At 39.3% G+C, this 15,812-nt stretch overlaps 1 protein-coding gene across 7 annotated transcripts in view; it reads left to right on the forward strand.

Moving 5' to 3' along the window:
* The window catches only part of LIMS1 (LIM zinc finger domain containing 1), a 73,605-nt gene extending 60,396 nt beyond the window's left edge, over nt 1–13,209 (forward strand). For 5 of the 7 annotated variants that reach the window (XM_044429344.1, XM_044429345.1, XM_044429346.1 and 2 more), the window contains exons 5-11: nt 2,436–2,585; nt 3,117–3,267; nt 4,161–4,253; nt 6,210–6,258; nt 7,649–7,724; nt 8,496–8,686; nt 10,270–10,407. In XM_044429344.1, coding sequence (XP_044285279.1) covers nt 2,436–2,585; nt 3,117–3,267; nt 4,161–4,253; nt 6,210–6,258; nt 7,649–7,724; nt 8,496–8,643 — 667 coding nt within the window. In that variant the 3' untranslated portion in view covers nt 8,644–8,686; nt 10,270–10,407. Of the gene's footprint in view, nt 1–2,435; nt 2,586–3,116; nt 3,268–4,160; nt 4,254–6,209; nt 6,259–7,648; nt 7,725–8,495; nt 8,687–10,269 lie in introns of all 7 variants that reach the window. The other 2 variants (XM_044429343.1, XM_044429341.1) reach the window with 1 other exon arrangement.
* Nucleotides 13,210–15,812: the final 2,603 nt, after the last annotated feature.

Raw genomic sequence — 15,812 nt, forward strand, 5'->3', positions numbered from 1 at the left:
AGAGACAGTGCAAAAATACACAAAGGAAGAAATAATGGCAAAACTGTTTATTTTCATTTAATAAAAATGTGGGGGGTTGGCGCATCTGGGAATTGTCACAGGCATGTGGAAAGGAGGAAACCCACCTCAGGTCACGGCAGAGCAATCAGGAGATCCATAGGCAAGAATAGGAAAAGGACGGGGCTTTTGCTAACAGGATGTGTGGCAAGGCCAGAAGGACAGAATGGAGAGTTCAGAAACCACACCACCTGGGTAACCATTTAATCATTAACTGTAAGTTAGGGCAAAAATGTATATGCCATGTGAAAAGCACAAGAGGTTTTGTCATGTGGTATGAAGCCAACCACTCACATCAGCATCAGCATCACACTTATAGACCACCCCATTAGCCTATAGGGCTTTCAGTGTAGTGTACAATATAAAATACAAGAAAAGCATTAACATAGTTAATATTTTCCTACAAAGCAAACATTTAAAATACATTTTCTCATAAAACTTATTAAAATACATTAAATCATAATAAAAACAAGTATTGTAAGTGGCTGTCTGTTCCCAGGCGGATATACAACTCTTCTAGCAAAGTTAGAACTTTCCTATCAGGATTGGTAAATAAAGGGGGATTGTGCATTATGTAGATCCCTAATGTTTATCAGGGATACACGCTACATGGTAGACACTACTTGGAAAAATGCAAGTCTTTTCCAGATTCTGAAAAGCTGCCTTAGATGAAAGCAAGACTTTGTATAGTCTTGTAATCAGAAAAGAACAAAAACAACCCCTAAATACTGTCAATGGGCCCCATGTACACACTTGCCCTACTGTACTCCCTTCCAAACAATTATTGTACCCATTGTTTGTCTTACTTAGAGTAGACCCACTGGAAAGAATGCTATTTATGTAGTTTTACATTGGATAGAATTTATAACACCTAAGCATGGTCTGTTTACATATGATTAAATGATTTATCTGAATATTCAAACCATGATAAAGGTTTAGTCACACAACAGGATGGGAAGCAAAGCATGGTTTATGTTCATCATGGTATAATTAAGAAAACTCCCCACCTATCCAACCTCTTATTTGTTTAATAATAATTATTAAATAAATAAATAATAGGTATTTAATATTATTGAGAGCCCTGCTCTTCAGCCAAAAAAGACTCCCAAAGCAGCTTAAAGAAATTAATGAGGCAGTCCCTACTGTCAAGTTTACAATCTAAAAGACACAATGCAAAAGGAAAGGGGATTGAGAGAGAAGAGGAAAAAGACAAAACTCCGGCATGACTCTTCGTGATATTGTTCTACTTTTCTGTCCATTGGAAAAGGTTAAGACAGCAAATATGCTTATTGCAAGCTAATGAGTCTATGCCTTAAACAGTTATCTGGGACTTTGATTTAGCAGAACAAAAAGTTGCTGACACCTTACCATCTATAAAAGCCTTGTGTTAAAAATTTCTCCTTTTCATTGATTCCTTCAAATCTATACCATAATGCATATTTTTATCTACTGCGTCCGTTGGAGGTACTCAGAAAGAAGGTTCATATTAATTTCATTATTAATATATTATACAGAAACTACTCATGGCATAAAGCAGTATTGATGTATTCATGGTCCTAATCCATCACTTTGTCTGTCTTCATATGTCAATTGTGGTAGCTCCTAAAATGGTGGGCAGTTAAAACTCTGTACTTGGCATACTCATGGTGTAGGGATGGAACAAAAGAACTGTGACTGGACAAAAAATAGCCACATATTTTCTTCTGCAGAAATGCTCTCTCTCTCCAAAAAATAAAAAAATAAAAATAAACCATACAGTGCCATTCTAACTAGCTTAGTAGCAATTCTGGTTGTGCAAGAAATTGCACAAGCTCAATGTTCCCATCACATTTAATTTTACTTTTCTTGCAGAATATTTTAGTGAGAGATGTGAAATAACCTTCCCACAACATTATAATATTTTCCATAGAAAAGCACAAAGGGAACTAGACACAAGAACACGGTTAAGAGTTGCAGCCTTAAGGGGATGCATGTTTGATATCTAAGAACTATGAAACAGTTTTAGTGCATTTAGGATAGAGGAACACGATTTACTTTGAGTGAAAGATTGGCTGATTTCTGGTGTAAATCAGTGGGTTAATCTTTCATTGGGTAATATTAGGCTTATTTGCATGATCAGGGACTACATCTTTGTTCTACACTAAAAGCATTATTACAGCAGACTTTTCTAAAAAATGATATTTTTGCACATCTTCTATTTGAGAAATAGAGCAATAGTAAATGACTCTGTAGTGGATGACAGTAAAGTAGCTGGTTTATCTTTGTCATAATAAAGTTTCTTACCCTTATAGATTATTAAATTGTTTACTGAAGCCATTTTCCCCCTAAAATTCAAGAAAGCACTTTCTTACCAAACTTTTTCTCCTTATCTGATGCAGGCACCTTTGCCGTCCTTGCCATAACCGGGAAAAAGCCAGAGGCCTTGGCAAGTACATTTGCCAAAAGTGCCATGCCATCATTGATGAACAACCTCTCATCTTCAAGAATGACCCATATCATCCCGATCATTTCAATTGTGCCAACTGCGGGTAACAGGAATTTCTTTTTTTAAACCCCCAAAGGTTTAACATTTACATTTTTACAACAGAGTGCTTGAGGACAACATTTGAAGGTAAAATACTCTTAGCAAACATTTAATGATGAAGTCAATACTTCTTAAGCCTCTTGCACCCTGATCCTGTTCAAGTTGACTCAGAAGGAATGCCCACCATGTTCAGCTGGGATGCCTTCTAGTGCCCAGGACTACTATGTACACTCCTTCTGCTCATGCTTTCTGAGAGTTCAGTGGCACATCACTTTATCCAAAAGTAAATTCAGGGGCCCTGATCCAGAAGAGAACCCTGGCTTTAACTCTTTGCTCCACACTGTGGTATGATCTGGAGGAGGGGATTGGGTCACCCTCAGTTTTTCAACTATTCTCAAATAGTTTGCTGAGGAATTAATTCCAATCTATAACTAAATATATAATGATACAAGCTTTTCTTTCTGGAATGTCCACCAGTGGACCTGTATGTCTGTATTGCTATATCTTCATGATTCTTCTATTAACTGGTGAACAGGAAAGAGCTTACAGCTGAAGCACGAGAGCTGAAGGGAGAGCTGTACTGCTTGCCGTGCCATGACAAAATGGGAGTCCCTATCTGTGGTGCGTGCAGGAGGCCCATCGAAGGGCGAGTGGTGAATGCAATGGGCAAACAGTGGCATGTAGAGGTAAGTGTGGTCTATTTGTGTGAGCTGTTAATGGAAGCATGGGTACAATCAACCTGAAATACTAGGTTAGAGAATGGAGTCTTCACAATGGTCCGTATGGTCTGGATCACTTCACTGGTTGTGCTATACATGAGGCATGAATTCCTGTAAGTCCCTCTCTCTATCCCTGGCAGCAGAAACACAAGAACAAAATGTGTAACTAAGAATTGGCTGCCCATCAGGATACCCCAAAGCTTCTGGCGATGCAGCTGCCTCTCATTGTTTCATGGGAGGGCTGGCCTTGCCCCCAGGGCCCTCCCCACAGAAAGAATACAGGAATTTGGGTTCTCTGCATCGTAACACAGAAACAGTGCTATAGCTCCATCATTCACTTGTTCGCTTGTTCATTCATTCATTCAAAACATTTGTATGCCACCTGTTGTGCCATAGAATCACTAGACGGCTCCCAATCAAATTAAAAACCATTATAAAAACCAATTATACAACTAAAACCCCCTAAAATCCATAAACAATATCAGTTGAAATACAGGTAAGACACAAATAAAGGTTCATGACATCAGATATTAAAATGCTTCTTAAAATGGCAGCAACAGCTCTATATCCTACAGCCCTTCAACTACCATAACTCCAGTACAGTTTTGCTGTGTGAAATTGCTAAGGCAGCTTTGGTAATCTTCTCTCCAGTAACTTTGTGTGGTAGTATCCAGGTACTTTTATGTCTGTTTGAGAGAAAGAGAGAGGTAGGTATCCTAAAAGTATTCAATATAGCTTGCTCTATGACAGCATGTTAAGAACCAAAGCTTAAATTGTATGCTTTAAGATCACATTGGAAGTGATCCTCCAGATTAAATAATTATGTAAAGGAAAAATAATCTCTGCCTTTTTCTTTGTAGCATTTTGTCTGTGCAAAGTGTGAGAAACCATTCCTAGGCCACCGCCACTATGAGAGGAAGGGCCTGGCATATTGTGAAACCCATTACAATCAGGTATGGTTGCACTGTGCATTTCAACTTTTCACATTCGGCTAGTTGTTTCTAGCATGCTAATTCTCACATCTGGTCCCTGGTCTCAGATGGCCGTGCCCCTTTTTTGTGTGATGAGTTGTTTGGTGGCTTCCCAGCTTTTCCCATTCTTTTCCTCTTTGCAAAAGATTAACATGGGACTCCTAAGTCTTGGTTACCAGCAATGAACTAGTTATGCTAAGTGCTGCTGGTTTATTTGGACCCATCCCTTTTGCTTTTAGCCATGCCCTTGCTTGCCTTCAGCCCAATCCACCCTTGGAATGCTCCCCCACAGCAAAACAAAACAAAACAAACTTTTTCAAAATGGCAATTGACCATCAGGCTTAAAGAGATTTAACATTCCCTCTCATCTGAAGGATCAAGTGTAAATTAAAACGTGATTGTCTTAATAGAAGCATAGAATATAAAGCAGAGACAATAATATTGAGAATGTTCTGAACCTTGACTTTCTGCTTGTTTAAGTCATAATGCAACTTGTGCTTTGAATTTACTATAATCTGTTAATGTATGCTATTGTCACACTAACATCATCAGTGATTTATGAAATTCGCACTCTGTTCCCTAAATAAAAACAACCTGTTCAAACTTCGTACGTACGTGTTCATATTCAGCAGCTGCTGTCTACTGACTCTCACTGTGTGATCTCTTAGCCCATGTATTACAGCTGCTTGTTGTGTTGATGTGCACCACCAAGTGGTGACTTGAGGCCATAACTCGGAGCATATGTTCTGCATGCAGAAGGTTCCATGTTCAATCGTTGGCATCTCCAAATAGGGCTGAGAAACACATGTGTCTGACCAGACAGACAGTGCCAGCTAGTGTGGAGAACAGCCGAGCGAGATGTATTGCATGGCTGACTCAGTAGAAAACAGCTTTGCTTCTCTGACTAATTGTATGTTTTGGCAACACAAATATTGGTGAGATCTAACACTTTGTGCAGTTGCCTTTGAATGGATTTGGACCACCCTGTAGCACAGGGGGCTGGTGGCAATCACTTCATTGTGGGATCCTCATTAAATTGGATCGTACTGAAATGTGTGTCACCTGGGACCCCCGAAAGGAAACTGCTTTGTTGGCAATGTACACACCCTCTTCAGTACTTCCAACATCTCAACATAGAAAGTATGTTCAGTTCTTTACTAAGGAGTTCACACAAGTATAAGAATATGCTTTTAAATCTGAAGCTGAAATATCATACTTGAACATCTTCTTCGTGTTTTCTGTAAGGGGTTCTTATACATTCTGTAATCATCCCCTTGCTACATCTTCACACCTGCACATGCTAAAAATTACTCTGTGATATATAGGAGCTTAATGCAATAACACTGTAATTTTAAACATTTGTAATACTGAACTACCTCCCTATATTAGAGCAGAAGTAGGTAACTTGTGGTCCTCCAAAAGTGCTGACCTACAGTTCTCATGATCTCTCACCATTGATATACTGCCTTGAATTGGCAGTTATAAGCTAAAGTATCAAGTGGGTCACAAGTTGCCCACCCCGTATTAGAACGTTAACTTTTGCCTGGGTGTCTTCTTTCCTGTTTTTCTCCTGCTTTTCCTCCCAGATTTTCAGTAGATGTAGAGTGATGGTGGCCACTATGGAGAGCTTTATGAAATTGAATAAAAGTAAAAGCCGCTGGAGTTGATAGGCCTAACTGGACTGATCTGCACAATTCAGCAATCTTAGAATAATTAGACAATTACTAATAATTGGATAAACCTGTCATATCAAAGAATTGTCTCACATCATCCTGATATTATTGGAGTACTATATTGATGAGAGGAAAGATACACGGTGAAAACACATGTAGCTACATTTTTTAAAAAGTTGTAAGTCATATGATCCACTGCTGTTCTTCATTTCTGAAGTTCTGAGGATGTGCATGTGACTTAAAAACATTTTTTTCATTGCCACAGCTATTTGGTGATGTTTGCTTCCACTGTAATCGTGTGATTGAAGGAGATGGTGAGTCTCATGTTTTAACATTTCAAAAAGATGCTTAGTAGAAGTTAACCAAGAAAGCAAAAGATCATTGTAAACAACTGGCAAAGTTCATTTCAAAATAAAATACCCCAAATATTCATAAGGATTTATGAGAGGATTTACCACTGAGCCATTCTGTTACCAGTGCAAATGCTTCTTGGCTACTGCTTACTGCATTTCTACTGCTGCTTAAAGTAGTGGTAAAGCTTGTTTTTGTTTTAGTAAAAGTTAAGGCACTGGAATCCTAAGCCACCTTGTCTACAATGAAAAGCTACCTGTTCTGTCCCTAATGGAATTTCTCCCAGCTTCCAAAGATAGCAAAATATCTTCTAGGGATGTATTCATGTGTTGCCCCGCCCCACCCCACCCCACCCTTGAAAGGATGGAAATGGCTGGATTAAATAGTTTGGCCCCGCACTAGTTCAGACTGGGGGCCTGGCAAGTGCCCAGTATGAACCATGTTACGCTCTAGAGTGTGTCTCAGGATTCTCCATAGTGTATAGAGACTATTTTGCAGCCAAGTGGATGTGGATAGAATCCCCTAAAAGTTAAGAGTTTGAAAATCATGGACTTGTCCAATATTAGTGCAGATGCAGTTGTTCTGAGAGGACCTGTAGCAAAGTACCCTCTACCCTTAAACTTTAGTTCCTCTCAGGCAGATTTAAGGGCAGCAGGTTGCAAGAGCAGTGCCATGTTTTGTATGGGCAGTTGCAGGCTGATCCCCAGTGTAACTTCCCAAATAATATTCTGAGGCAATGGGGGCAGTCCTCGACAAGCTTCAGAACCACTCACAGCTGCTGCTTAGTACATCTGAAACTAAGATAGGTGGTGGGAGGGATAGTACAGAACAGACATCTCTGCAGAGCAGTTCTGCTCAAGAATGCCAATGCTGCGACTGGACCTTCTATGCCAACAAATAATTCAAGGGAGGATACCTTGCAACCCTCCAGATGTTGTTGGACTGCAGCTCCCATCAACCCTTGCCAGCACAATCAATTGTGAGGTATGATGCAGCCTAGCAACATCTGGAGGGCCGCAAGTTGGCCATTCCTGAGATCAGCGCTAACCATGATACATACCAGTTATCACCCATGTGTAGCATTCAAAATGTATCACTTTGGTATCGCCATTGCCTAAACACATGCAAATATAATTTCAAGCAAATGACACATCGGGGAAGGTCTTTACCTGTAGCTTATAAATATTTCAAATAAACAACTTATAGTGATTTGCAAAAAAGCTGTATCTCTTGTTAAATAATATTGTAGCAATATATGCCATGAAATGCTGATGGATGATATAATCAATTTTCACTCTTTGCAACAGATGGATTGCCTTTGATTAATCCAGTCATTTTTTCCATCCTTCTTAGTTGTGTCTGCCTTGAACAAGGCGTGGTGTGTGAACTGCTTTGCATGTTCTACTTGCAACACTAAGTTAACACTAAAGTAAGTTTGTTGATTTTTATGGTCGCATGTTTGATGTATATTTGCTTTTGCTCTGTGAAGCTGTGCTCTTACTGAGGTAAGGAAATGGGGGAGAATGAGGGCCTTGTTTGATTGTCCAGTATTGTGCTAGGCTGAACAATTCTACTTGAGTACAGTCCTGCTTACTTTGGGGAACATTACTGCACAAAGAAACATGCCTGCCCCATTTTTTTTTTGTGCAGGATACAGTAGGCAGGATGGTAGATTACTATACATTCAACATTTGTCTCTGTATTTGAACGTTTAAAAAGTGCAGCCTTAGGTGAACCAGTTCAGTATGCAGGATTAAGGCCATTGTGCACATTCTAAATTTAGCAGACAATCCTGGTTGTGCACCAGAATAATAGGCAAGAGCTGCAACCTTTTCTTCTCCTATCTGTTCATGCTGACCCATAGCCAGCAACTGGCTGCAGTCCCCGCCCCTCGTCTGTGTGGGTTTCCCTTCTTGGGCATTTGTAATGCACACGGTTTGCCTTCTCCCTTTATAATGAATGGAACCGCCCTTAGAAGCTGCACACACTTAAGGAGGTATGTGCCTCCATGGAGAAGCACTGCAGTGATGAAGCCATTATCACCATAATGACCATGCAGCTTCTGGCAAAGGGCAGGCACCCCTTTCCTATTAGTGCTACTTTTGCTTCATTTCGTTTTTCTTCTGCATTCTGTCCCACTTGCCTGCATCTTGACTCTTTCCTGTTCTCTGCTCTATTCCTCCTCTGCTCAACCTAAAAGGGACAAGTTTGTTGAAATCGATCTGAAACCTGTCTGCAGACACTGTTATGAGAAAATGCCAGAAGAATTTAAGCGGCGACTTGCCAAACGGGAGCGTGAAGCAAAGGAAAAAGACAAACACAAAAAGAAAAAGCCAGTCTGTCTGTAAATATCTCAGTCCTGCTTTCCTCCAACTGTGCTTCTTCCTTTTGGTCAGTTTGAGGGAAAGCTTTTCTTTTAGATGCTGTTGCTTTTATATGTGATCATTATAAAACAAAGTCAGGTTTCCAAATGTGTAAGTGATGAGGCTTGCATGGCCCTTGGTTGAGTACACTGTAAAACATACAGCTTTGATTTGATAAATTAATTAATGTATTTATCTGTCTATCTATCTAAAATATTTGTATCCCGTCTTATATCCAATCAGCATCTCTAGACAGATTACAGATAATAAAACAGAGTAGCTAGATCCACAATTTGAATCCTGAAGTACTATCTATCTATCTATCTATCTATCTATCTATCTATATATATATATTTAAAAAAATACAGTTAAAGCATTCAGCCATTAAAATGCTGGACAAATAAAGCCTTGGCTTGATGCCAAAATGAAGGGTTAACGCCAGGTCCCTGGGGTGCTAACGGTGAGCAGGCCCTTCTCCAAGTAGCTATTCTTCTAACCTCTTTCAAAAAGGGCTCCTGCAGAAGGACCTCAGCAGATGATCTTAAGGTATGGGCAGGTGTATTATGGAAGGAGATGTTCCTTCAGATATCCAGAACCTAAACTGTTTAGGGCTTTATATGTCAGCATTAACACCTTAAATTGGGCTCAGACTTCAACTGGTAACCCTTAGAGATGGTAAAGAACTGGTGTTATATGGTCTTGCCTGCCAGTCCTGGTTAATTAATTTAATTCATTAAATAGCAGTCCTTTGTCTCAAAAAAATCCCTTTACTGGTCAATACTTTTTACAGGAGCCACATATGGAATACATGCTATTTGTGCTAAAGTACTGTTTTTGGTTGAATATCTGATAAGTAAATCAATACAGGAAAGGTGAATGTGACTTGCCTCCAGGTTAATATGGTTGCATTTCAATAAAGGTGAATGTAGCTGCTTCCACATGTGGCTCTTATCGTACAGTCACCTTTCCTTATACATAGTTTGTTTGTACAATCACAGATTGAATTTTGCCTACTTGAAAAATTAGACTAAATTGGGAATAATAGCAGAGCATCCACTTACGTACCAGTGTCCTCACATACTGTCTGGGTCATAGGTTGCTGAGTATGAAGTTTTGAGGCTAAACAACCCAGAGGTTAATCCATGGTTTATTTTAGGTTAGTTGCTAGGTTGTTTAGGTTTGCATATCATCCTCCAAAGTACAAGCTGACTGATTACAGTTGTTCATTAAAACTTGTGCATGATGAGTCATGAATTTAGTTGTAATTTGTTCTGATGTGTGAACTGACCCATAGCGTATATTAATAATTGTAGCCCTCATGGTTCTTTTTGCACATACATCTCTTTCTATGATGGGGAAGCACTGCACCCAGAGATCTCAAACAGACATATGTGAACCATAAACACTCACTTTCTCTTACCCTGTGGCCATTCAAATTACAAGCCCCTTACAGATTAGAACCAAATATCAGTCTCTTTGGCTTTATAAATGTGTAAAGAGAGGAGAGAAAAGTACAACCTACACTGAGTTTCAGAGCAATATATGAACACTTCAAAGAAAGATTGTCTCCTCTAAGGCTCTACTTTTTCTTTCCCTATACTTTTTTTAAAGAAACAAATTTGTGGAATTTGATATGAAACCTGTTTGTAAGAAGTGCTATGAGAAGTTTCCACTGGAGCTCAAGAAGAGACTGAAGAAATTGGCTGAGACTTTGGGAAGGAAATGAGAGCTTCTTCAGATACCACTATGCATACTTTATGTTATCGCTGTTACAGACTTCCTTTTGATGCGTCTATAAAACCTAAGCAAACAAACAAAAAAGGTATTCTCCTGCAAGACCAGCTTCATTCTAAAATGTCTTCCTCACCATCTTGAAAATATACCTCTTTACCTCTTATGTAACCTTTTATTCTGCCATTTAAATTCTGTATTTTATACTTGCATACATGTGTAGATATAGCTTGTATTTGCTTAGTAAACGTCAGATAAAAAAAATAGGCCTTTATATTGCAGTGGGGTCCATTTGAGTGGATGTTGGTGCTAAGTAGCCTAAACTGGGCAAGATTCCCTTGCCAAACAAAACAGACCTTAGTTTAAACTAGGACTGCAACAAAAATTATCAAAATTTTTCCCATTCTCATTCAATTTGATAAAAAAATTAATTGCTTTTAAAAAAAATTCAAATTCTTCAGGATTCTGAAGGAACGGTGGTTCTTGTAGTACAGGGCATCCACATACACTCCCACCCCCACAAACACACATGGAAGAAAAGAAGCTGTACTCCAGCATTTGATGACAGTGAGCCCACTTGCAAGAAAGCTTTGAGAATTCCCACACACCCCAGCCACCTATTTATTGCCAAATAAGGTGAAATTCAAACTACACTCCAGTATAATTTGTGTACCAAGTGGAAACTGCTAGAGCAAAGCAGAAGAAGGAAACCAGAGAGTTTGTAAGTAGATAGCTGAAGGCTGCAACCCTAGATACTCTTCTTTGTGAGTAAAACACATTGAACTCAGTGTGACATACTTCTGAAAAGACATTCATTTGAATGTACTGTTAAGTGCCTACAGGAGAAATTAACTGCATCATGCCATAGAATTAAGTACTTACCAATAGATAGACTTTTTTTAAAAAAAACTCAATGTTATTGTGTTAAAAAATGAGTAACTTTTACCAAAGTTTGGGTGGTGCTTAAAGGATATGTCTAGTTCCTAAGCTAACTTTCACTTAACCATTCTGTGGCCACTATTAATGTTAAAAGCAGTGATACCAGTCTCTACAAATCATGAGATTTTTGAAAGAAACTGTTATTATTTAAGAACTAATTGTGAGCGAATGAGGGGCAGACAGCTTTGTGAACGTTATGCAGTTGCCGTGAGGGTCAGCTTTAACAGCCAAACAAGTTCGATTATTAATAAAACCTTATTTCAAAATAGAAATAAGCAGAGAAAAAAGCAGAGAAGCTTTGTTCAGATTAATAGTAATCGTAATTAAACAGTAAATAGCAGATTAAAGGTTGTCATTCTTAAGTCTGGAATGATAACTCTGGAATCCATCAATGAAAGACTACAACCCTAAGTATTTAATGGCACCATGAAAATATCTGTATGCGAAGCTACCTGAATTTTCTGGGGCTCTTTCTTTGTTACAGAAAAAATGTTCTGGATGCTTTTTGTATTTCATTTCACTGTTGTGCCTTAATTCTGCCAAGCTTATGCCATATGAGTCAAAATATTTAACATTTGTATATGGTTACTTTGAATTTTTATGCAAAAATATGTGCTGGGTATTTCAAAAAATGGCATATGCTAAACATTTTGGACTTACAATTTTTCTCCTGTGCTGAGAAAGGCTTGCATATGTCAAAGCATGATGCCTTTTCCCCCTCAGCTTACCTGTTTTAAAACAGTACATGAAATACAAACCTCAATATGTCCCAATTATATCTGAAAGTATATTGTGCTACTTAATCATAAAAAATGTATTGTTAACCATGTCTGTCCCTTGTGAGTAGAACTAAACTTGTTTGACATCCTGTGCTAATACTATTCCCACTTAACCTGGGAGTAAGCTACACTGAACTCCATGAGGCAAATGTCTCAAGAGCCATGTATAGGATTGCTCTGTAGGAAATAGGATTTGTTACAGAATTTTGAAATTACTATTTGTATTCCTATTAGCAAACTATTATATTTGCTTAGTGCTCTTGCAAAGGTTTCAGGCAGCTTGTAATATAAAAGTACTCTTTGGCAAGCCATCTTCAAGTACTATGATGCAGCTCACAGGAGGCTGGTTCAACAGTCCCCAAAGAGAAGGTACAGTAATTTGTTTATCTCAGCATGTTTCTAGCATTCACACAGTTTTGCCTTCCTCCCTAACTAATAAGGGGGATGCACTTGCAGAATATTTTAAATACTGGAATAGCTCTTGATGAGCTCAATTTTCACTAACAATAGAAAATTTATGAGAATTCTCATAAATTCTCTTGGAGGAAGATACAATGCTTCACGGAAGATCCTATCTTGGGAGACATTTCACCAGATCCCGGCATTCTGTTCATGTCTGCACTGGTTTGTTTCCACCCTGGCATTTTACTTTTGACTGCATCTGTTTGCTCAAGAGTTCTAATAAAATACAGGTCTACGTGCATAAATGGAAAAACAGCCAACATCTGTGGTATCTATCATATTAGTACGTAAGGTGAAGTATTGACAGGAGTATGCTGAATTTAGTACTTTTCCATTGGAATTTAATAGGACTGAACATTTCCCCTCAATATTAAAGGTAGAGTTCAGATGTTTAATTTTTTAAGCACATATGTCAGATATAGATGATGCATGGTGAAATCCTGTGCATATTTACTCAGGAATGAGTCTCAGTGTGGGTTAGTGAAGCTTAATCCCAGGTGTTTCAGTATAAGTGCTTAGCCCAACCTAGTATCTAAAGGTTATATAGTTCCAACTGAAACTTTTTTCATTTATTTTTTAAAAAAGTATTCTGTAGCTGGAAATACTTAAGTCCAACCAATAAAGTTCCAGAAATAATAAATTAGTCTGTCTGTTTCTTAGAAGGCAATGGAAAAAAGAAAACCGTGTACTACCAAATCTCCTGTCTACTCATGTTAAGCTGCATTTTGCCACTGCTACTCTGAAACAACATGGGTTAGGTGTGCCCAACCTATGGAAAAATAAGAATAACTAGAAAAATGCAAAAATGGACAGGAAATAGACATGCCCACTGTACCCCTGGGAACACCACTCATGTGTACCAGTTAAGGACTGTAGCACTACTGACATCTGTACACATTGCACACACATGAAGGAAACCAGTGAAATGACCACAACCAGGACAGGCCAAGCATGAACACAACATGCAAAATACCAACAGAGCGACCACATCCCAGCAGCCCCAGGGCTTCCATTCCAAGCATTTCTGTAGGTTGTCATTCAAACACCTTATGTTCCTTGGAGCACATCAACTGAACAAAGGAAAGAGAGTCCATTGAACACGATACCCACATTATCCACGAGTTGGTGGCCTGTACAAAGTATGTACCATTCTCATGAGCTCATAGACCAAGTCCTCCTGCTATTTTGGAATTGTGCCAAGAGATGGACACTAGAACTTTTCCACCTTCCACGCACCCCTGAAATCTTCCTGGGGAAAGTTTAATTAATGTCCCTGCAGTTTACCAGTGCTTTCCATGGCCATGTAAGTTGATGCAATAGACATATTATGCATCAGCATTTTTTGAAAGATTGTTAACGATTTCTCAATCTACCATGCCCTTCTTAGTTTCTTATCAAGTTCAGTGTTTAGCCAATAACACTGGATTTATGAGGCATTTCTATGTCTGTTTTCTTGTTTTTATTGTTTACTGCATTCAGGTGAGTTCAGCGAAGGGCTACAGGGGTATACTGTCACACCGATCTGATCTGCAATTCAGAGGTTCGGTTCGGTTCGGAAATCAGTTTCTTGTCATGGCAACTAGGTTTATTTACAATTGAATGCATGGATCCATGGATGCCTAAGAAGGAACACCCCATGTTAATTTCCTTAAGGTTATATAGAATACACAAAAGGGGAGTGAATACAATACACAGGAAGGTGATTGGATACTTTGATATGGATAGGAAAGTGATTGGATACACGTCACAGCACCATAAAGAAAAGTTACATTTCACTCTAATTAGATGCCTTTGACAGGCCTTCTAAAGTTACCTTGAACAGGCTGGCCAAGTTAAGTAAACAAAAAGGTTACATGTGTGAACTTACAGGGTTAGGGAGGCACTTTAGCAAGCCTATAAAACACAGCGATTACACTTTGACAGTTACCCACTAATGGAGTGGGGTCATCTGGTCTTCACCACCAGACGAGGCATCTTTTGATGTGTTTATGGCAAGGCAGTGAGATGGGATGAGGTGGTGAGGTGGGATGGTAAGAATTGTTTTTCTGAGTACAATACTTACTCTTACAATTATATTAACCAGTTTGTTACTATGCGCTGTCAAGTGTTGCCAATATATGGTAATCCTATGAATGAATGTCCTCCAAAATATCCTGGCCTTCACAGCCTTGCTTATTTCTTGTATACTCAAGATTGTGGCTTCCTTTACGGATTTAATGCATCCAATATTTGGCCTTCCTCTTCTGCCTTTGACTTGCCCAAGCATTATTGTCTTCTTCAGTGAAACTTCCCTTCTTGTACTTGGATGTGCCTGAAGTACAACAGTCACAGTTTTGCCTGTAGAGAAAGTTCTGATTGGATTTGATCTAGGATCCACTTGTTCATCTTTCTAGGTCTGGGGCATTTACAAAGCTCTTCTCCAGCAGCTTGGGAGTGCTCCTTGACCCAGAACTGTCTTTGGAAGCTCAAGCGACTGCGGTGGTGAGGAGCGCTTTCCTTCAGCTGCAGTCCATCCATCAGCTGCATCCCTACCTGGAGGATGCTTGCCTAGCGACAGTGACACATGCATTGGTTACTTCCCGATTGGATTTCTGTAACACGCTCTACGTGGGGCTGCCCTTGAAGACGGTCTGGATACTTCAGATGGTGCAGAATAGAGCTGCCAGGTTGCTGACGGGGACTGGGCGTTATTCTCACATAACCCCAGTCCTCTACCAGCTTCATTGGCTTCCCATCGAAGTCCGGGCTCAGTTCAAGGTGCTGGTTATCAGCTATAAAGCCCTTAATGGCTTGGGACCTGGATACCTAAAGGAACGCCTTCTTCCGTATTCGCCCTCCCACCCCCTGAGATTGGCAGCAGAGGCCCTCCTCCGGGAACCCTCCGTGAAAGACATTAGGAGGCAAAGTACCTGGAAGAGGACTTTCTCTGCGGTGGCACCCCATCTATGGAATACACTCCCCAGAGAGGTCCACCTGGCACCATTGTTATTTGTTTTTCAGTGCCAGGCTAAAACCTTTTTATTTAAACAATATTTTAATAATTTTTAATATCATCTATAGGTTTTAATTTGCAGCCAGGGTGAATCTGGATTTTATTTGTATTATTTGTATTATGTTTATTTTATGTAAGCCGGATGGCATACAAAAATTCTAAATAAATAAATAATAAATAAATGTTTCAAATGCATCCATTTTCTTCTTGTCAGTTTCCTTCACTGTCCAGTTTTCACACCCATACATAGC

This window comes from Varanus komodoensis, unplaced genomic scaffold (assembly GCF_004798865.1).
Source record: "Varanus komodoensis strain SLA01 unplaced genomic scaffold, ASM479886v1 scaffold2, whole genome shotgun sequence".
Taxonomy (NCBI): Eukaryota; Metazoa; Chordata; class Lepidosauria; order Squamata; family Varanidae; genus Varanus; species Varanus komodoensis.